The sequence below is a fragment of the Amphibalanus amphitrite genome, unplaced genomic scaffold (assembly GCF_019059575.1).
Source record: "Amphibalanus amphitrite isolate SeventyFive unplaced genomic scaffold, NRLGWU_Aamphi_draft 000062F_arrow, whole genome shotgun sequence".
Taxonomy (NCBI): Eukaryota; Metazoa; Arthropoda; class Thecostraca; order Balanomorpha; family Balanidae; genus Amphibalanus; species Amphibalanus amphitrite.
The window spans coordinates 205117-228218 of NW_024881558.1; the positions used below are offsets into that span (position 1 = coordinate 205117).

Here is a 23102-nt window from a genome sequence, read left to right on the forward strand (position 1 = left end):
TTTCCATACATTTTGACATTTCCTAATGTTAAAATGTCAAAATCAAAGGGGGGCACGGTGCCCCGGTGCCCTCCCCGTTCCGCCGCCTATAATTAACCATCGACGCAGTAGCCATCTACCGAGATGTTGAAACAACAAAAACTTATGATTAAATAAAAATGTGAGCGCTTTTAACTTAATTCAAACCTAATTTCCAGGTACCTACTAGCCCAAGCGCCAGGCTATTGACCCACACTTGCAGAAGATGTGGCCATGGGGCACAGCCCCTCCGCGGCCACCGGCCCACATCACATCCCGGGCGAGACCATTGCCTCATGAGGAACGTAGGTAAGCAATAGGAACGGTAACTATAATGCATATATGTTGAGAGATATAAAAATGGCGTGAAATGTTCTGAATCTAGAGCTGACTAAGACACTAAAATACCCCACACGTAGAAGATCTTCGCACTCCGATGAGAGAAGTGCATATGGTGTGGAGCTTCGATTCCGGTCGATAGATGTCACTAGTGAAGAGCGCCTGCAGTTATACTGTGCCGCAAGGCAGCCAGCTTGGAAGGTGCTTTGCTATCACCAGGGTCTTTCATAATGAATGTTACTTTTGAAAGAGCTATTTCTCAGGACATATATGTTCCTCATGTAATATGTACCATCACATGAAACAGAAACACATTAGCGTTTTTGCACACACAACTTTCATTTTAATGCTCCTCAGGAATTTTCCACTGTATCGCCCTTAATTAAGGCACACGTTTCGGCCCTCTGACGAAAGTGTCGACCCCGCGCCTCACAACGTCTGGGTCCAGGCTTCCAGTAAACCTCTCCACTGTGGTTCACAGTGGATGGCTGCAGGAGGGTTTTGTCTCAGATCTGCCAATGCGACTCCCCAAAGCCAGTAGTCCAGCGGGGAGAGGTCAGGACTCCGTGGTGGCCATGGTCGCTCGGTGAGGCGGCTGATAACGCGCTCTTCGAAATTCTCGATCAGCCACTGGCGCAACAGCTGCCATGGTGTGCACTGTGGCACCATCCTGCTGGAACCACAGGCCGTCTCTTTGAACCTTGTCCCTGACCTGAGGCAGAAGCATTCCTTGAGCAGCCTGAGGTAAGCCACCCCGTTCAGTGTTGACCCAGGGGAGAGCCAATGGATGAAGACTTGTCCGTCGACCGTAATCCGTAATGCGTTTTAGTGGTGTCGACATACTCTGCTTTTCCGTGAAGGAAAATTGGCGTTGTGAATTTTTTATTTTTTGGGACAAAACCCTAATCAATTTGCAACAATACGCACATAAAATTCACGCGGAAGTGATAAATTAAGAGCTCCTAACTAAATGTTCAAAAGTAACATTCACTATCAAAGACCCTGATATTCAATTACGTAGGTATCCGAGAACGGTCAACATTTTAGGACGCTGGCATGTAGGTAAGCGACCAAAGGCTTGTCCGTTTGACATATGACGCATGGCCAGAGTACAGGGTGTCTCAAAAGTTCGTTCACACATTTCCCATGCCAATAAAGCATATAAGAACCGGCCAAAAGTATAAGGTTTTGGTGTCTGTGTGTACACTAGACAAATATGCATGCTTTGACAACTGATTAAGAAGGTTGGAAACCAACCCCTTTGTTGTATCTCCAAAAATATTTGCCCATACCGATTTTTGTTGCTCCGTCAGCTGCCGGAGGCTGATAAAAGGTTACCAGCTTTCAAGCTCTTGCAGGGGAATCCCCTGCAGTTTTTGCGTCGGATTTAGTTTTGACTAGCTCCCCGGCAACATCTGATTTTCCCTGAAAGCCGACAGCTTGCATCGGCACCATTCTTGAGTATTTTGTAGGCATTATCTGGCGCTAACTCCTTCATGAATGACTGGCGCCGACATCCCAAGCGCCATTTTCCTTTTCAAAACGACCCCAGTCCTGAACAAACGGGAAGTACCAGGAGTAAATTTTTCGCATCATATGGTAGCAGAATGTGTCGGACGTCTGTTTCTCAGACACATTGTGCAAATTTTGCAAATTCCAAGCGCTCGTCATTCCCCATGCCAAGACCTTCGCTCGGTTGCGGAGTGTTTTACTCGGGAGATGTTCTGCTTTGTAAACGGCCCAAACCTGTCCAACGTGTGGTTTTATCGGGATTTTGTGTTTAAAAGAAAATTATTCGCTGCAGATCTGCCTCTTGAAACTTCGTTAGATAAAATTTTACAATAACTGACACTTTTGGAGGGTCAGGTGTCCTTGGCATTGACGATTTTTGTGTTATTGTCCCCAATAATTAGCGTTATAGATATTATAAACAATTTTAAATTATAATTTGTCTTTATTTTACGATGACCTGCACTTTTTGAAAATGGGTAACCTCTGTCTGTGACCTTCTTGCCAGTTTTCCATAGTTATGACCGCATTTTCAGCTGCTTTCCGGAACACGAGTCTGCTGTCGTGCGAGGGTCGTTCAAAACGCCGTTAGTCTCGCATGGTTTCGTCCTTCAAAAATTTTAGCCACCGTTTTTATGAGATGATCATCATGTTGCGCTCATCCTCGCCGACACTTAGCCATGTGTCATTTCCGACTTAACCATTCCCATTACTCCTGAAACAGAGAGTTTCACAACATACCCGACTTTGCAACCTACATTTTCGTGCCTGATCCATGGTCAGAGGTGAACCCTTTTTGTGAGCTCATGAAGGGTCGAATGCACTTGAAAACAATGAGACTGCTTGAGGAAGGTTGTCACCAATGCCCATGCAAAATTTCGACTGTTAATTTCTAGTTGATTCAGAATTATTGACAAAAAAGCATGGCTGGTACCTGTGAACGAACTTTTGAGACACCCTGTAAGTATTAAATCAATGAAAGATGCTATACCTACTTTCTGCTTTCATCTTTGAATTCCACTACCTATCCTTTTCCATGTTGTGTGCTTTAGATAATTATCTTTTAATCCTCTGAAATGAGCGATTCTGAGGTAAAAAGATGAACGCCTCAACTTTCACGCAGTTGAAGAGGATTTTAAAATCATCTGGTCACCGCAGCCAGTCTTGATTTTAGGGTAAGGTATGCATTAGAGATGTCAATAGGATATCAACTTTTTGGTATATCGATACATGCCGATACCAAACCGATAGCAGCTTGGCATTTGGTATTTCCATTCTAAAGTTTTCGGTATTTTGTTGGTATTACGAATCCTGGCTAATGTATAAGAGGCTGTGAATTTGGCAAAAAGTTGGTATTTCCCCGTTATTTCCAAGTTGGCTCGGTTTCGGTATTCTCCCATGGTTTTGGTTGGTATTTGGTTTGGTATCAGTATCCTGATTTTCTGTAATTGACATCCCTAGACTATGCACTGTTTTTTATCATATTGGTCTATGAGAATACCAACATGACAGATTTGACAAACGATAGAATCGAAGCTAAGGGATGGCATTAAGCAAAAAGCATTGGCAGATGACTGTCGGCAGATCCTTTCTTTGCTACAGAATATATTATGAAGCTGGTCCACGGTTAAAGATCTCGATTTCAAGTGTGGACGACTAAATAAAAAAGTTTTAAAAACAGGAATTCGCAATGATGCAAACGAAAAAGTACAACTCTATAAAGTACAAGTCTATAAAGACCGATGTATTCTAAGAAAATTCGTGCCTATGCCTTATAGGTACATAAAGTATTGATTCGCATAAAAGATGCTCTCGGAGATGGGGTAGCTAAAACGTCCCGATAGGGCTCCAGCGAAGTCTCGTCGTTATTTCGTTTGCCGGTGCACCCGCCGGCACCGGTGCGACCTGACATCCCTGCCGCTCGGCAGCAGCAGCAGCAGCCCATTTCCCGGCCTTCATTCCGGTGCCGTCCGTTTCCTATCAGACTCCCGTCGTCTCGCACCGACCGCTTTGTTCGCGCCGCCTCTGGAAATCTGAAGCACGTGTCGTCTCCCCGCGGCTATCGAACTGGAGAGGCAATCGTCGCTGTTGGGGGGGGGGGGGGGGGGTTGGCTCCTCCGGCCACCCCTCGACACTCGGCACAGGGCCACTATCAATACCTTATCTGGCCGCCTATTAATCGTCGCGCCCGCTGCTCGCCTCGCTCCCTTCCCCTGCCGGACGATTGTAATCAATAGTGGACGGTCACTCGGGCGCCGAACTACACCCAGAAGGAAGGAGCTAGAGACATCAGGGTGGCTGACGGTACGTAGCGGACGGGCGAGAGACGAGAGGGAGACGAGAGACTAGAAGAACCTCAGAAGAGTGACGGATGGAGACGAGAAGAGACCATGGCGAACTGCAGGTGACGGCAGGACTTCAACAATGGACGGTACAATCATATGTATGTACGCATCGGGCAGGCGAGAGACGAGAGGAAGATAGTGATGGTGAGCTGCAAGTGACGATGGGGCTTGGTGAATATTCGTCTCGGTGGCACGACTCAGACAATATTCATCTCTGAAGTGGTTCCGCTGTTCCTTGTCTGTTGTTCTCTGGATGGTGCGGCATGTGATCGATCCCGATATTGGTCTCAGCAGCTTGTGCTGAGGGCCGAGGGGACTCGGCAGGTCCCCTCGGCGTCTTTTGTGCGCACTCAGCGTCTGTTGTTCATTTCGGACGAAATTGTCTGTGTCTGATCCTCGGCCATGCTTCATCAGAGAACTACTGGTTTATAGCTAATAAGGTGAAATGGTCCGAGGGGAATATTACCTAGCTCTGAAAGAAATATCGTAACGGAGGAGGGTCCGGCCGAAGATTCTGGGCAAAGGCAAAATAATTTGACCAGTTTCCTCTTCGAAGCGCATTTCTTCTTTCGCGTCTCATCGGTATGGTCTGAAAAGGAGTCATACTGGAGGCAGGGAGTCATGCTGTATCGAACCACACTTTTCCGAAGTTCCGGGGCCCGCTAATGCATCCATAAGAATAAGTCCCCGATAGTCTGTAGCGGGGGGGGGGGTGACAGGGGTGACAGGCTGTGCCAGGGCGCCGGGCGGCACCTTTTCCGACCCGGTTCCCACGGGACGGCGCCGGGCCGGGATGCGTCGCTCGTGGACCGGCACCGGAACAATGCGTCACTCCGTCTGCGGCGCGCCGATCGCGACGCGCCGCCGACGCCGCCGATGACCGATCGGACGTCATTGCTCAGCGCCACTGACACCTCCAATTCGGCGCATTGATACATTCGCGCCGCGAATAATCGCCGCCGCGGAGGCGGGAGCGGCACGGCTCTCAGCGCTGAGCAGGCCGACTTTGTTCCCGCGTGATGGAGCGCCCCCGAGTGCAGAGAACACCGTGCCGGCAGCACCGGCCGCGCCGCCAGGACCATATGCCGCACATAGGATGCATAAATGACGAGCACGCGTGAGACTGAATGCGTTTTTGTTCGCATCAATAATGCGCAGACACAAAAGTGCGTTCCGCATCGAGAGAAAATGTTGCGATTTGGTGACAGAAATTCTGAGGATAAAAGATATGCAGCGAGTGTGTAGTGCCTGTCTCTGGTCTTCTCAATGATATAAGAAAATTATAACTGAAACGCTGAACTACCTACGAGTACATGCGATACTGGTTAGCAAACAAAGTCATTAAAATTTGTTCATTTTTCAATAGCACCTTTCTGATGACCTAACCCAGGATATCATCGGCGAACTTTGAAAATCTTTAGTTTTGAGTTGAACCAAACTTGAAAAAGCATTCCGACCAAAGAATACAAGTATCAATCCGTCAAGACACACAATGCCATAACTCACGCCGGCAGATCCCCCGGCTGCACGAGCCCGCGGTGCGCCAGTGCTGCGTTGTGATCAGGAGAGTCGTGTTTGTTGGTGTGATCGGGAAGGGTGCGCCGTGCGTCACAGTCCAGAGATCTATTCCCTTCCTCTCGCCAGCCGACCAGGGGAGCCCACCAGCCTGGTTTTGTGCCGCTGACGAATGAACGTCACAAAGCCTGCCGTCACCGGCGCGCGCGGCAAAAAGGCAGCGGCCGGCGCCAGAGCAGAGCGGCACAATGCAGGCCGTGTCAGTGGCGGCTGAAAAATGCTCCTGTTTGGTGCTCAGAGGGGTGGGGGCAGCGGCACCCAATCGGGACCGGTCCGCGCCAGATGTCCGCAGGCCTCCACGTGGTTATTGACCGCCTGACGTCGGCTTTCATTGAATCATGAATGTCATGGCATTGTATCACAGACATGCCCTTTAATTGTGGAGGGTGCTATGAGCTTTTTTGCACTCGCTATCATGTTTCTTGGTTCGTTACTCAATAGTTTACAACAAAAAATGTACATCAAAATGCACACAGTTGATGCAACTTTTTTATGAATATATTTCCTTTGTATGGAGCTTATAAGTTTCTTGTGGTAGACATGGGAAGAAGTTTTAACGTGAACCCATAATAACGTCATCAACAGAAGACACTGGCACCTCACAACTTATGTAAGGTTTCTTATAACTTATAAGTCTTCATAATTCCACATCCAACACAAATCCGATAGACCAAACTTAGTGGCGACTTTACCTCACACTGACTCTGATCAGAACTCGGAGAAAGCGTCTTCCGACTCGACAGCGGGACTCTCGTCCTCTTTGAGCACCTCCATCAAGGATGTGCCGTCCTTGCTCTGCTTCACCACCACCGAGCCGGCGCAGTGCTTGGCGAACCAAGCATCCTGTCTGATGCTGTCCAGACCGGGCCGCGCCGGCATCGGCTTCAGAATTTTGACCAGCAGGTCCCGGAGTTCGGCGGATGCCTTGAGCTGGTAGGCGTGCCGTGCCGGGAACACGGGGCCCGCCATCACCTGTTTGATGAGCGTGCGGTGGTTGTGGTCGTCGAACGGCAGCCGGCCGAACACCATGGTGAAGAGGATGACGCCCATGCTCCAGACGTCGGCCGACGGCGGGTGGTAGGCGATGCCGCGCAGAATCTCCGGCGGTGCGTACGGGTAGCTGCCGCAGAACGTGCTACTCGGCTCCATCGCCTCCTTGGGATCGAACACGCGAGCGAACCCGAAGTCGGTGATTTTGATGTTCTTGGCACGGTCAAGGAGGAGATTTTCACACTTCAGATCTCTGTGAACGACCCCTCGTTTGTGGCAGTAATCGACGGCGCCTAGGACCTGACCAAACCACCTGCCAGCGTCCGGCTCCTCGATGTGTTTGGAATCTCGTATCGCCTTCAAAACGTCACCTCCATCGGCCACTTCCATGATAAGATACACGCGGTTGGTGGTCTCGATGGATTGAAGGAAGCATATGATGTTGGGATGCCTCAGTATGCGTACGGCATCAATTTCTCTTGGTAGGAACTTGTGCACATAGCTTGTGGGTGACTTTTTCTTAGAAACAATTTTCACAGCAACTTTACATTTATGCCGCGAGGAGAACGCCATTTTAACGGTAGCATAGGAGCCTGTGCCAAGGATAGTGCCGAGCAGATACCCATGTGCCTCCATAACGCTAACCTTCTTTTCTTCTGCTTCCGATGGTGCAGCATTTTTGGCCGCATCATCGGCGGTTGTTGCTTCAGTTTGGTCGGGCACCGTCTCATCTTTTGCTTTATCGATTTGTTCGTCAGCATTCTTCTTGACATCATCGTCAGCGGACGGCTCCAACGATGCAACGTCAGATGCCATGGCTGACCGAAACGTGAAGCAATTCAGTCAGGCCATGCTGTTGAATAAAACTTAATTTGCTTAATATTATTTGGCGTTAGCACAATAAATAAAGTTGATAATTTACGGTGAATTTAAAATATGACATAAGAAAAGCCAAGGAATCCGGTGAAATTGTCGAAATGCGAAAAATGCGTTTCATTTGAGCCGTTTCGTTTCATGCCATTCACGCACGTTCCGAATTTCTTTTGATTCCTCTCTTGACGAACACCATATCCGCTCTATAGCCCGATCATAGGTTGAATACTGGATGTAAGATTTTGATTTTGCTCTTTTCCTTTGGCATATGTACTAGCATCCCGTGGGGTGATGGCTATTTTTTATTCAAGTTCTTTGGTTCTCATTAACAGTCCTATAGCCCATTAGTAATTAACAATAAGCATGCTATGATACTTGCGTACCCGTTTCCCCCCTCGAGAGGTCTCCAGCTGCTCTATCACAAAAATGCGTGATCTAACCATATGTTTCGAACGGTAAGTCCGTACCGTAAGACCTGCACCTAGCCATTTACCCCGCAGTTTCCAGGGCATTCACTCGCACCCGGCCGAGGCCTGGCGCCGGGCCCGGCCCCGCTGCCGACAATGGGCTGCTCTCGTCACACTCCGGCAGATAGCGCAGAGGCGTGCTGCAATATTCATCGGACCATTTAGCGTGCACAGGTGCGTCCTTCCCAGCGGGAACCATCGGTCAGGGCGGCACAATGGAGCCGGCAGCGGGCGGGAGCCGCTAATTGGACCGGAACAGCGGATCCGTCAGCGGGGCCGCTAAAAACCGACACCCGCAGCGCCCCCGAGACCTTCTGTCCCCTCTGCCGGGCGCCGGCGCAGCATCGGTCATCCCACATAAAGCCGCTCAGCCGACAAGCAGGCACTCAGAAAAATGAAACTGAGGGGCGGCATATGCTCAAAACAGGGAGCGAGCGATTGGTTAGTACATGCTGCACCTGAGCTCGATGCATCCCACCGATGAGATGCTTTAATCGCATCTGTTCTGTTTCCTGGAAATAATGGTAAGTACGGACAAGCTAAAGTTTCATACATGGCTATGTTCAAACTTTCAAAGTTGCATAGTACATGAACTTTATAATTTTGCGGAGTAGGTACCTATGGCCTTTGTACTTGTTTCACAAATGCATGTTTCTTTCTCCATATTTAGAACACAGTCTTTCGCCTAGAGTGAAATCGATAGTTCCAATAATTTCGTTCGACGCAGATGTGAAACTTGAACAACTGTCCGTATCATAAATTAATAAATGTTGTGTTATGTAAGCACAAATGTCCGAGGATGTTGAATGATTGAACATGAGAAAACAGCCTCGAATACATCGGGGAACGACGTGCGAGAAATAAAATACAATCCGATGCAAAATCCATTCAACTTTCACACGCCACAATGCATATTTCCTACACTAAAACCAGAGACGCATTCCTGCCGGACAGGCCGGATAGGACCGATCAACCTGAAACTGACGACATGGAGTGATGAACAATGGTCATTGAGTAATGCCCGTGTATAATCTCTACACTTTTGACAGGCCTACGTGCTGTTTTCCCAACCACCTGGTCCCATGATTGCTACTCTCATCATACCTTGCTACTCTCATCATATCTCGGAGGGTTAGATTTGTACCTATCCTAGACGTTTCAATAAAATCTACAGTTCAACTTTAATGCAGGCATTTAACTAAACCAGCACAAGGTCTTTGTTGTTAGGTTGGATAAGTCTCTGTTGATACATTTAATTAAACCATTTTAAGGCTATGAAAGGAGAGTATAGAGATAAATCGCTGCGCTGAGTTGACCACCGACTGGTGTGCCGCAGTGGCTGAGCCCTGCCATTGGGACGGGGATGTCGAATGGCAGGCCACCAAGCTCCCAGCCCTTCAGTTACCGCGGAAGGACATGTCTCTTCTGGAACTGTCCTTTCCGGCTGTCTGGTGGCCGGGTAACCGTCAGCCCGAAATAGTTGGGAAAGTGCGATCAAAGATGAAGAAGGGTTGGTTCTGAAGATGGAAAGGACAGATGAAAAAGGGCAGATAGAAAGGTCATGGCTAGTGCCATATAACCCACTTGCTAGGACCATTCCGGCGCGAGGCGACAGGCTGGATCTGGAGTCAGTTCCGAGCCAGCAATTACATCTGGCGGCAAAAGGACGAACTGCTAGTACATGCGATTGACGGCATACATTTCAGCTCAGCCCGATTTTTCAGGATGCCGTGTTCTCTTATGGAAGAAAATTTAAGTAACTTAAGTTCGCTATGATATCCATAACTATGACAAAGACTATCGGACAGGATGACAATATTCAATAACAATGCCGGGTGGATACACCCAACGCCGCTTTAGTTTTCAGTTCACTACCTCACCAGGTTCAGTGAAGGTGCGGTACCAACCAACTCACCAGGTTCAGTGGTCCGGTGGTGGGACTACCAATACGCTGATATGATACGCTGCACCACCAACGATAGGTCCAGCTTCAAGGTGCATCTGAAATAACAGTAGTTAGAGTACATTCAATCATTCAGCGTCTAAAGCTGCTTCGGCATCCGAGTAAAAAGCACTGATATGCCGATCTTATGTTCGATCGCACTGAATGTTAATTTCTAGCATATTTACGCAAGGTCGCTCATACTAACTCAACTTACCTTGCTTCGCCAGACATGAGACTTCAGGAGAGTCTAGAAGTCCTCGACTTTCCGACGGGCGACATCTCAGGTGACTGGCGGATGGACGGAGATCCCACCGGTCCCACGGTCCCACCCCGATCTCCGATGGAGATCCCATCACAGCTGTGTGGGACAGAGGTCCCACCGGCACCGCACCCCTTCCAGCATTGCTGCACCTGTCGGCGAGATGGCACAGATCAACTAGAGCCAACACTCCGACAGAGAATGGCAAGTTGGACGGTGTGAGATCACGACGGTGCTCGTGTATGGCTTTATCACTGCAAATGTCGTACAAACAAATTAATGAATTGATAGAAGATGTGATGTACGCGAAACATCCACTATCTATCACTCACCTCTCGCAACTTACACACGCTCTTGCTTTCCGTGTCTAAATTGAGACTGTCGTCTTGCGTTAGGAGTCGTCCGGCAGCCACCCTTCACAGCAGACAGTGCAGCGGCAGGGCATGCGCCGGGACTTCTTTGGTGAGGTGACTGGCGTCACCCGATTGACCGGGTAATTGTTGACCAAATGAACACCCAGCTATCGTCACACACTGAAAGGGGAGGAGCGTTATCGTGGTTATTTACCGACACTTCTCAGCAGATGTTTTTAAAACATCTGTTGTCAGGAAGCTGGTGTCTGAGCTGATTGAGCATACCCATCCGAGGCGATCACTCGAATCGCTGTTTGGTCTGTCTAACGATGGGCTCAGCTACTGCGGCGCATCAGTCGGTAATTGGCTTGGCAGTTGGCGAAGTGTAGTGTCATCCTGTTATTCAAAAACCTTAGAAAAAACGAATTAATCGTATACTATCTATCTATCATGCTAGGTGCGTCGTCCGTAGCAGTAGATCTCATTTAAATTATTTTTCTTTCCTTAGAGTTATTGGGTACCAAGTAAAACAGCACAATGCATGCGACAGCAAAATAAAATTGCAACATTTAGCAAACGCATTACTTGTTTAGGGATTGATTGCTTTTATCGGTATACTAACACCCTGAACCAGGGCGTCACCTACTGGCAAAACATCAATACTAGTGGTTGTATAGTCGTCTATAGGTGACGCTTTAATCGTTCCAAGCTCTTGGCCGTCCCCCTGCCACATTGGCTGCCCGTTGTCATGAGCGAGCGTGGGTACTGAATACTGAGAGAGTCAGCTAAGCACTCACGTCGAGTCATCGTGCAGCTTTGGCTGTGGGTGGAATAGAGGTCTACTTCATGCATCGGTGGCGAATGTCCGAGTGTCGAGAGGTCCCGTAAACCTATGTCGATATTAGACCAGAGGCCAGTTTTACCCACAGCGTGAGAAAAATAGCCGCCTACCGTAATTTTTTGTCGAAAGACAGCTTCACATACGGAGCGTAAACGGTAAAGCCCTATTAGCTTACGCGCCAATCGCATTTACGCTCCGTATGTGAAGCTGTCTTTAGACAAAAAATTACGGTAGGTGGCTATTTTCCTGTTGGTAAAACTGGCCTCAATTGATAAACTCGTAACTCGTGTGAGCTGTGAGAGGGACATACTAGACCCAGAAAGACGTGGTGCGTTCGTTCTATCCACGTAAAGCATGCTAAAAAACGCATACCATCACTAGTGGTAAATCGGACACCGGTCTGGCCTGTGACCACTGACAAAGGTTCGAGATGACTATACTATCACGACAAGCTCATCAGTCACACGTGACACCTGGACCCACACTATGATGCCTACCCCTCGGCCCTTAATAAGCACTCAAGACAAAAATAAAATAAAAGAGCTCACACTATTCTTTTTTCCAGTAACATTTGTGTATTGAGCGTCTGAACCACTGTGTATTTCAATTGCCTTCACCCCGTGCTATCCCATGAACGACACCGAACCGACGGACTTTGGTCCAAACGAACCACAGGCAGACATATCTGGTCTAAACGAACCACAACCGGACAAACCTGGTCCAAACGAACCACAGCCGACCGGGCCACCGACGGTCCGACACAGTGACGAGCGAGGTCCGATATCGCCCGGACCGGCCACCCTCACAGCTAGCTCCGCCTCCAACCACTCTCTGGTATAAACCACGGTATATACGGTATATAGGTATAAACTGAAACTGCACCACCATAGCACAGCGATGTCAGGTGTGAGCCAGCGTGACGTCGCGTCACAACACACGTGACGTCACAACGGCGGTACCCCCGGAACGGTGACAACGGTTTACAGACGGCTGGACGAACATACCTACTGTCTATCAAAGCAGTGTCAACGAAGGTAGCAAGTAGCAAGTAGCGACCCGTGCCCAAACCGAATTACAAGCCAACTCAAACAAAATCAGTCTGACGCGGTGGTAAAGCACCCATGATCTGGGATGCTCGCCGATGGTAAACACTTTTGAAACGCTTCTGGATATGAGGGTCTTGATGTGTATTGTGCCCCGTACAAGGCTGCCGACGGGACACGGTGCTGCCATCTGTTGTCGAGTTGCGACACTGCCGCCGGCACCGGAGCGGACGAGGCACCGGGAAGCTAGTCGTCTACCTGAAGTTACTCAAGCATATTTTGCTGCCGTTGGGACGTTCAGTAAGCTTGTCTAATACAGACAAGGGGATATAGAGATTGATGGTACGGATCTGGCCAACGTCACATCCCAGTTCTGTCTCGTGCAGGGCGGTCAGGACGGCCTGGCAGTTTTCAGTTGAGGATCCAATGAACAGTCTATACAGTTTCCTGCAGGTCACTGCCATCCTGCTGACCGCTGCCACCTCTGACTGGGTCAGGGCAGGGATGTCCGTGGGAGACCGTTTGTCTAAAAGCTCCAGAGTATGCAGCAGGGAGCAGACGTGGAGGGCGGCTAGCACAGTGTCGCAAATGACGCCAGGTCCGCGAATAGTGACGTCTTTCAAGCTGGTGAGGGCAGTCAGGAGGCGTCCCTCCGCTTCCGGTGTCACGGACGGTGACTCACTTATGAACAGCCCTGTGACTGTGCGGGTCACCAGAACAGCCACCTGGCCCAGGAGTACGTCCGTGCCTTTCTGGATTGCCACATCTAGTCCAGACGTCGGCCATCGGGCGTGATACAATGGTGATTCAGTCATTCCTGATCCAGTGATGTCCAGCCTCCCCAGCGACTTGGGCAGCAGTCGCAGCCACTTGCCGGAGCTGTCCACGGGTGGGCTCACATCGAGCCGCTCCAAAGCCTTCAGTGGCTCCAGCAGCGCCTCCAGCTGCCAGTCGCTGACGCCGGCTGGCAGTGTCAGCTCACGCAGACAGGTGGCGTTGGAACGCGCCAGCCGGCGCAAGGCAGAAACACGCAGCTTGAAGTCGCGCAGGTTGGCCTTCTCCAGACCGTGGCAGGTGGCCGCGACCAGTCGGAGGTCGGTGTCCGTCTCAGCGGTCGGCGCCTGCAGTTCGGTCATCTTCGGCTGGTCCTGCACCTTCAATACGAGCTCTAGGCTCGTGGCCGGCGCAGGGACCTCTCCACCGCGGGTTTGCTGATCGGTTACCTCTCGTCGACAGCCGCTAACGATATCGTCGAAAGCGGACCGCCACCGACGGCAGACCCGCCTGGCGCGAAACATCTCCCTGCAGTCCATCTTGCTCAGCACCATCTTCAGCAACTCGTGGTCCAAGAGATAAATGGCAGGAGCCCATCGCGCTGCAGCCTCTCGCACGTCACCGCCCGCCGGCCCCGCCTCCTCTGCAGTTGGGGTTATGATGTCACAGCCACTGATGACGTCACACTTGTCACAAGTGTCGGTCTTCAGTGAATCCACCTCCTCGCCGTCACTCTGCGATCGGTCAGATGGCGCCGCTCGCCGGCCAACCTCCAGTAGAAGCTCCTCCACAACAGTTTGGTGAGTGGTGCGCTCTTCGAGGACAGCCTGCCGCAGGCGGACCACCTCTTCACGTAGATGGACCACCTCCTGACGCAGTGTGGTGTTGTCTCCCCTCAGTGTGCTCAGTTCCCCATTCAGACGGGCAATGTCCTCTTTGTCCTCTTTATTGCGATGTGTCAGTTCCTCCTTCAGTCGTGCCATCTCTGCTTTCATCTGGATAAACTCCTCCTGCAGCTGTCCAGTCTCCATTTCTCACCTCCACGGCCGTACTGCCGTCTTCACCGTCCGTATTTGTCCGTCTCCACTGTCCGAATTCCCGCCTGCGCCGCCACACCTCCTAGCGTCACTGGCAGTCCCCGCTCACACTATTCTTGTAGGTTCAGTGTAGGCTGTAACGCTGTTTAATGGATTACAAATTTTACATCTCCATGATGAATGTTCACAATGTTGGTCTTAACTTCACATACTAATTACCTACTGTAGTTTTTTGAGCTGTTGGACATACATTATTTTTAATTTATATTCCATATGGCATTGACTGCACATTGCACAAAGTCACTCTCAGACCTCCCCACCATATCTTTTCACCTAGTCATAAGTGTGTGTGGGGGGGGGGAGAAGGTAAGCAGCACATCTTGCACTGCAACCCCCCTCCCCCCATTGGCCTCCCTGTATGTTTGAACTAGATTTGAGGGGACCCTGTGACGTGAACAGTCATAGAAACATGCATAGTAAAACTAATGAGTCAAAAAGTCAACAGCAAAGGTAAGAACCTATCCCTCAATAGGTATAAACCCTTGGCCAGTTGTGATGCAACATTGAAAATAACATTTGTGTGAGGTATTTTATGCATGTTTTCCTGCTCGTTATAGACACAAGAACTGCTTAACAGTCAACTGAAGCTTATTTTTCTTTTATTTAATTGATAGACTTTAATGGTTTGCTTATTTGAATAAGTGGAATGGACAGTTCCTGGGCCATCTATGGACCATGGCGGCTCTTTGACAAGTGTGCTGCTGCAGACACAGTTGAATTTAAACTAAAACAAAACCCACAGCATTGTTTTCCGAATGATACACAAGCATTTTAGCAGATGGGTATGTAGAAAACAAGTTTTATAAAAAGTGTTAAAAATGTGCTGCTCAGGAAATAGCACGCAAGATTTGAAAATTGTAGGGTAATAAATACATATACCCTGAAAAATTGTATTTTTTATTCTAATTTTTCAGTGTCTGACGTCTTCTATCCTAATTGCAATAATTGATACCCCAACGAAGTCACAGTATAGGACAAAAGAAAATGGATAAATCACCTTCACATGAAAAGAGGTGCGATGAATCAAATAATTCCAAATTTAGCATGCACAATACAAAATAATATCAAATTTCATCGAAATCAATCGAAATAAAAAAAAAAATGCGCGTTATTGATTTGCGCCTTAAATGTATAACCTGCGCCATTTGACTACAGTCCCCTTTTGGAATTTTCATTACTCATTAATTGATGCTTTAATAGTTGAATTTTGTTTTTAATTTATTGTTAAGTAATAAATTACACTTAACATTAATTCTTCAGTATTTTACAAAACACAACAATAATACAAGCAGACAAAACAAAAAATCATGGAAATAAAAAAAATTAACGTCATCAAAACTCTTTTTATGCCAACGATCCAATGGCGACAAACTGACAACCTTCGAGAAAACTTTCAATGGACCGAAAATGCCTCAACGCTTGAGGCAGAGGTGAATGAATGGTGGAGAGTGCCAGCGCCCAGTGGTTCGGAAATCTCAAGAACGGAAATTGGAAAACCTGATTAGACCTTGTCCTAAGACTTAGGGATTCCTGCAGGGTGTTTACTGGTCTGTTTCAGCGTGCATGGTCACCCTAAGTATATAACTGGTACGTCTTTCACCCTGTTTTAATGCCCTCGTTTTGATGCTATAGTTAGCATGCTATTCCAATTCATTTATCATTTTCACTAGAGAATTTGATATGAAAACTATAGTTAATTCTTACGTATTTTATTTCAGTCTTTTTTATCTTTGCTGTTGTCAATGTTTTTGCATGTCAGCATGTCCTGCTTTTATTTGATTGTACGCCATTCCGGCTCTCGATTTTGCTTTGTGATGTCAATAATGTAGGTATGGGTAGTTCAGGCAAATTGTGTTTTAGCTGCCCAGTGCCCAGTGTTTCATGATCTTACAATTGTTCATTTTTGTTTTGTTTTTGTTTTAGGCACTAGGCAGTGCAGTATAATAGGCTAATGATGGGAATTGGAAATAACACTTGAAGTTTTATATCATAGGTATCTACTTTTGATGCCCGATGCCCGATGCCCGAATGACGTGGAAGTAGTCCACGTCATTTATTATATTTTATTGCATTGGTGATGTTGATCACGTAGGATTTTGAATGGACTACCTACACTAAATATGCTAGATATTAAGCTTGTCCTTCTTGGAGTGCTCTTTTTTGGTGCAGCTGCCACACCCACACCCTATCTTATTGTATTGCATTTTGTATTGTCCAAACTCTGGTGAGGATCTGGTAAACTTTCACTGTTTTAAGGCAGCTCTTACGCAGGAAGGAAACAGCCAAAGTACTTTGAAAGCATGAAACAAAAATCTGAAATTCCTTTAAAGGAGTAGGTAATAGGTATCTCTTAAGTCATAAATAACAATTTTTTTAATTTTTAATCTCTTTTTTATCTCTTAAAAAACAAGAGTTTTATGTGTATTGTTGCAAAGCTTAAGTGGTAGCTGGTAATGTTTTCAGGCATCTGCCATAGCATATATTTTGCTCATAAGATGTTTGCCTAGTGTAAGTTATGCTTAGAGGAGTTGTCTATGACATACATGGCTTGAAAACTTTGAATGCTATGTGTTGTGCTTTTTTAGTTAGTTGGTGCTTCTCTTATTCCATTCTTAACAAACATTTAGCCTGTACATTTGTAATGAATATTATATTACCCACACCATTTATATTTTGTCCTTAGCTTTTACTTTGGTTCAGCCATGCCAGCCTTCTGATTAATTACTGAAGTGACTGTCTATATGTTATCACAAAGTAAACTGCTCTAAATCAACAAAAATATTTGTCTTTCCTAAGACCATAGATCAGCTAGGGTGATTGATTAAACAAATAAATATCTGATGTATTTTACACCTTGTGGTAATGCAGGTCCTCTGCTTCTGCACCAGATTAAACTGACTCCAGTGACACCAGTGTGCTACATGGTGCTACACCAGTGTCTGAATTCTGATCTGGTGATAGTCACAAATTTGGTACTGGTATCTATGGCACCTTAAGATTTTGACCTGCACAAGGTCACAAAATGGTGTAGATACTCTAATGGAAGCTACTTGCCACCATTTTTGAAGGAAGGCTGTGTTGAAAGTTTTCATTCTGATACCCAGCCTCCTTAGTTGTAGCAACCAGTTTCTTACTTCCATCACTGATGGCTTTGTAAATAGCTATCTGCAGCCAGGACAGTGGCTGTCAAGCTGTGTGTTCTTCAACCGAAACCGTTACAGAATTCAGAGGGGACAGGCGATGTGGAAGCGATTCTCTGTCGATCTGTTGACCAGCCCGCAGCCACGCCACTGCTCTGAGACCGGAGACGGGAAGGCAGCGTCCCGGGCCCGACTCTGCGTCGGGCGGCGCTCTGCGGTCTCCCCGCCATGCCGCCGCTGCCGTTTGTTTATGATCCGAGCGCGAGGTGACAGATTGGGCTTGACGTCTACCGGGAGCGGTGGGGACGTGCTCCCCGTCTGCCACCGGGAGGCCATTCTCTCCGAGCGGCTCGGAGACGCTCTCTGCCGAGGGCCGGCGGGCGCGGTTCGCCGGGAGTGTCCGGCTGGAGACGCCGGGGGGCGGGGCCGGCGCGTCTCCGCCCGGCAGCCGCCGCTCCGGCCCGGCCCCGGCCCGGTCTCCGTCGCCGGGCTCGCGGAAGCGGTGGCCGGCCGTGACGTAACGCGCGCGTGATTCAGCGTCTCACGCGGAGTGCACGCGGCGGTGTGCACTGGCCGGTGGCTCGGCGGCCGTCGGGCGCGGCGCAGCGCGGCAGTAGTGGTGCGATGGCGCCCAGCGCGGGTGCTGCCGGCCGCCAGCGGACCCAGTCGCAGGCGGAGTCGGCAGAGGCCAGTGCCGGGTGAGTGGGGCGCGGCGCGGTGAGGCTGTGTAGAACCACACGGAGGGTGTGTGCGGACAGAAAACGACCTCTCGTTGGGGATTCGTGACTGAGGCTATTGAAGTTAACGCGTTACTCCCATTGGTATCGAGTGTTCACCGAAGAAGCTGAACAGGAGCCAGGGCCGTATCATTTTTGTCTAGTTCACTGCGCCAGACGGGTGGTTTTTCAAGGGTATTATTTTTTCTTCATATAATGACACAATTGGCGGCTGGCGCTTTATCCTATCCTCTCGTTTGGCGAGGAGGTAAATACCGTTTTCCAGCAGCATCTCCAAATCACAAATGACAAATAAAAATGTCTTTGGGCTCTGGACTTGTAATAGTTGCCTATGTTTCGCTGGTCATTGCTTTTTCTGGCTCAAACAACCTTCATCTATGTGAGTGACATCTTGTATTAAATGCAAGTTACTTTGTTTCCTTTTTTTCTTTTCAACTGACACACGTGTCCGCTCAAAGTCCACCAAGAAATGATGAGTTTTTGCTTGGCTCTCCCCTTTGTTAGCAAATATCATAACAGTGAGCCGCTGTCACAGTGACAGCTGTGGCTGACTGCAACTCTCAGTGAGCCCAGCGGTAGCAGTAGGTAGTCCAGCGTTGGCTGCTTGCCGTCCTCGGTCGGCAGGCCCAGCTGTACTTAGTAGATCGACTAGTGGCGGCGTGCTGCTCGTCGGTCGGCCCAGCTGTGACAGTTTCAGCGGTGGCAGCGCGCTGCCATGGCTGGCCCAGCTGTCAGAGTTCCAGCGGTGGCAGCGCACTGCCATGGCTGGCCAAGCTGTCACAGCGGCAGCATTGTAGTGGCTGGGTGCCGCCCAGCTGTCTTAGTTCCAGCGTTAGCGGCGTGCTGCCCCTGCCAGCCCAGCTGCAACAGTTCCAGCGATCCTTGCCGTGCTGCCCCTGCCAGCCCAGTTGCAACAGTTCTAGTCAGCCCAGCTGTCAGTGGCAGCAGCTGCCGTTTGCTGCCCCTGTCGGCTCCCGCCGAGCTGCCCCGCTGTGGCGCCGGCCCCGGACATCCGCTTCCGCCTTCCTGGCGGCTAAAAACACACGCCATAATCTCCCGCTGTGAGCCGGCCTGGAGGAAAACCGCCACCGGTGCCGGGTTAGTGAGCCGGCGGTCATACCCACAGCCTGACGGCGGCAGACCTTCGGCATCGCTGTTCAGTGGTCACTTATAACAACAGTTCAACGGCTCGGCTGTCCTGAAAATGCAGATCAGGCGATGGCAGATCAGCGCCTGAGCCTAGGTCAAGTCACGACCGGCCGGCGGCCGTCCCTCCCGTGTAGCCCGGCGAGGTGTCGTGACTGACCAGCTGGTCTGCCGGCTGTACGGCTGCCATTATGCAGCGACCACCGACGCCCAGCAGGGCACATTATGGACAGTCGTGACGCATTAACACTGGTGTCAGTTATGCTGTCAGCCGGATCGAGTTAGGCTTACAGCTCTGACAGGTCACGGTGAATTAAAATGACCCCACCCCTGTGTCAGCGGTACTGCGCCTGTGTGAACCGACAACGGTATATCCATCCGCTTCCGTCGTTAGCTTACAGCGTCAAATACGAAACTTTTTCCCGCTACCTATTCAACCATTTATTATCATGTTTACCCGTGTATCCCTATCATCTCTACTATCCAGTCCTGTCATCAAATTCGAACAGGCCCCGGTGACATTGGTTCTACATTTCTCCTTTGCTGCTTTTGTGATCTCCTGTCAGGAGATATGCTATCTCACCGAACCCCCTCTATACTCCACGCCTCCTGCTGTGCTCGTGTGTTTCAACTTTCAACTGGTGACCCATAACTGAACTGCACCGTCCCCTGCTGTACCCCTTTGACCGTATTTCTCTCATCTCTTTCTTCCAGGGGGACCGCAATGAACCGGTCGGGCTCGTCGGACAGCCGCTCGTGGCGGGTCGGCACCCTGGGACGCACCCTGGGGCGAAAGGACGCCGCGCACAAGCCGCCGCCGGCCCAAGGTAAGAAGTCGGCACAGACCCGCCGTCCGGGGGTGGTCAGGGGATTGCCGTGGTAGAAGGAGATGTCACGTGTCTCCTTTCCTGGCTAATAGCCTGCGAATGTAAGAGACATTGTGGGAAGTTCCAAAGCACGGCTCAGTCTCAGTTTGAGGTAAGCGGTTATTGATGACCAAGAAATGGTTGCTTATCGTCTAATGGTGGATGGCTGCTCAGCATATGGGTGTCCACAGTTCAAGTTGGGATCCAGCTATAGTGAAAATGCCATCAGCTGTACTTTCCAGTACCGCGACGTTTCCGCGCTGTGCAACGGTTGAACCACACCCGTCCATATGTCATTCCTACACCATACCTATTTCATGCCTATTTCATGCCTCCCCTGTCTGTTTCCCGTGAGGCTGCCGTGCCGCCCGCCAGTCACTCTCGATTCCCAACCGTAACAGGCGGCTGATGCCAGTGTCATGCCGACAGTCAGTTGAACGCCGCCATTGTCGGTCGGCCGTGAGTCACGTGGTTTGACGGCAAACAGTGACGATGACGCGGTGACGCGGTGACGCCCCTCTGTAGTGATGACTAGTCCCCCCCCCCCCCAACCCTCCTTGTCCAGCAATGCAGGGTGTCCCTGTGTTATCCCACTTGCGCCGTTCCTAGATATGCTGATTGGTGACGATATATCTGTGTTGTTCTGAGAAGGCGGCCTTGATGGGCGATGCGCGTTAATTTTCAGATGGTTAGCGTCATTTGCAGAGCAGTTTCATTTTATCCAGCCAGGGATGACTCAGTGGGCTTAGTGCTACACATGGATTAGCGATGTAGGCCGAAATGCCAGCGATAATTATCAAATTTGTTCGCCCATGCAAACATCCTTGTCAGGCGATAATCTTCATAATGACATATGTTCATTGTTCAGCCTAGCCCGTTTCCGCGAGTTCCTCAGTTTTGGTTGAAAATCATGCTAAGAAAATTTGTCGCATGTGCTTATGCTATATCATATATGTCTTGGGAGCATCTCGTCATCATCTCGTCTTCGTCATGGGAGCGAGCCCTCATCTGATGCGCAAACACATTTCACATTTGTATGATTTAGTTCTTATACTGGTCAATGAGCATAGTTAATGCTGAAAAACTGCGAACATCTGTTTCTGAAAGTTTAAAACTGATGCTCGTTTACGTAGTCACTTATATCATGACATAATTCCCTTCTACCTACCAGCGAACAGATGTTATGCCCGATTGACATCCATTCTCTGTGCGAACTCTCTGAAAACGGACCATCACGTTCCAAATCAAAATGCATCATTTGAGCGGTTTCGGCCGTGTCCTGAACTCTGGCTCGGTGGCTCTGACCGGCGCGTCCCGTGACCCTTGACCTTAGCGGCGTCCTGCGCCGGACCCTGGAACCCTCCCAGCCGGCCGGCCGGTGACGTCATCGGCCCGCTGACGACTCGGTTACTGGGCTGGGTGACCGACGGGCGGCTGTCGGAGCGACGGATGGACGGGCGGGGTCGGGTGCGGTCACAGACCAATCTGACCCTCAGGAGTCCCCCAGGTCCCGGCCTTTTAGCCGACCTCTATGTGCCATGTGGAGAATCGGAGACTATGGCCTCATGGGATGCGACCTCTCGACGGTCTCCTGGGTTACGTATTAGCGGATCAGCTTTTTGAGCTGTGATGGGTCGACTGACTCATGATATTCGACCTGGCGGGGCGTGCCCTCAGTTCGGCACCGTCCCATTACGCTGCTCCGCCCTCTCATACTCAGCAGTAGCACAGCCTCGATGGGTCGCCCGAGGCCAAGCCGGGCGGGACCGCTCCCCTGACCAGCCGGAGGGAATCGACCGGTCGTCGCGTCGCTGTCGATGACCTCGCGCGGCGTCACAGGGCTTCGTCGTTATCGACGGGACGACTGCGGTCAGCCCGGACAGGGGGGCTCAGACAGAGGGAGGGGGTCGCGTGCCCGCTCCGCTGCTGGAACCAGCTGATCACATGCTCAGCTGATATCGATGCCGAGTCGAGGGCTTCGCGGGTAGGATAGCACACAGGACGGAAACAATAGGTGGTGGGGCAGCCCGTATTCGGGAAACTGCTGACAGACATGATACCGAGATGAATGATGGTAGGTGGTGGTGAGAGATGCTATCGTTCAACAATACCAGGACAAAAGTTTCGAGTTCGGGCACGAGACTAATGCATTTGCAATAAAGCCCCATCTAGCAAGATGCCAGTTGCAGTTAACACGAAGACTCAAAGAGATAGTTTGCTTTATAGTAGCCTCTCTGTTTAGTTTTGCCATGGTCATTTATGGATACTACATCGGTGTGTAAGAGGCTATCCTCTGTGTGGCGATAGCCTCCCTGTAGACAGCGCTCGGCGGCAGTGAGCGGGGCCGCAGAGGTCAGTCGGGTTGGGCGGCGCTTCTGCCGGTGCCGCTGAGACCCGCCTGTTGACACCAGTGACACTTTCTGACACGGCCGGAGAGCCGCCTGGTGACAACGGCTGACACGGCCGGAGAGCCGCCTGGTGACACCAACTGACACGGTCGGAGAGCCGCCTGGTGACACCAGCCGACCCGGCCGGAGAGCCGCCTGGTGACACCAACTGACACGGCCGGAGAGCCGCCTGTTGACACCAACTGACACGGCCGGAGAGCCGCCTGGTGACACCAGCCGACCCGGTCGGCCGCTCGAGACATCCATCCGAGCTAAGTGGACTGAATCGGTCCGACAGCCGGGCGGACGGACGGTGGCGGCGGCTCGGACGTCTGACCTTGATGGCCGCCCGGCCCGTCTGCTGCTGCTGCCGGGCGGCAGATAGCCGGCTGATCTGT

At 50.1% G+C, this 23102-nt stretch overlaps 3 protein-coding genes across 5 annotated transcripts in view; 1 reads left to right on the top strand and 2 right to left on the bottom strand.

Moving 5' to 3' along the window:
* The window catches only part of LOC122378584, a 38348-nt gene extending 22795 nt beyond the window's left edge, over positions 1–15553 (bottom strand). The window contains exons 1-5 of one of the 3 annotated variants that reach the window (XR_006256042.1): positions 15426–15553; positions 10653–10853; positions 10276–10472; positions 10032–10117; positions 9701–9768 (exon numbers count right to left, since the gene is read on the bottom strand). Coding sequence is in view for 1 of the 3 variants with exons in the window: in XM_043359820.1 (XP_043215755.1) it covers positions 12812–14362 (1551 nt within the window). In the remaining 2 variants the exon portion in view is untranslated. Of the gene's footprint in view, positions 1–9700; positions 9769–10031; positions 10118–10275; positions 10473–10652; positions 10854–12085; positions 14511–15425 lie in introns of those variants that run through there. The other 2 variants (XR_006256043.1, XM_043359820.1) reach the window with 2 other exon arrangements.
* Positions 5553–7774, bottom strand: LOC122378585 (testis-specific serine/threonine-protein kinase 3-like). The gene has a single exon (XM_043359821.1). It carries the CDS (start codon positions 7590–7592, stop codon positions 6495–6497), a length of 1098 nt encoding a protein of 365 aa, XP_043215756.1. The 5' UTR covers positions 7593–7774; the 3' UTR covers positions 5553–6494.
* A 301-nt stretch (positions 15554–15854) lies between the features above and the next one.
* The window catches only part of LOC122378625 (protein disabled-like), a 32724-nt gene continuing 25476 nt past the window's right edge, over positions 15855–23102 (top strand). Inside the window, exons 1-2 of the mRNA XM_043359878.1 lie at positions 15855–16015; positions 20166–20278. Coding sequence (XP_043215813.1) covers positions 20176–20278 — 103 coding nt within the window. The 5' untranslated portion in view covers positions 15855–16015; positions 20166–20175. The remainder of the gene's footprint in view (positions 16016–20165; positions 20279–23102) is intronic.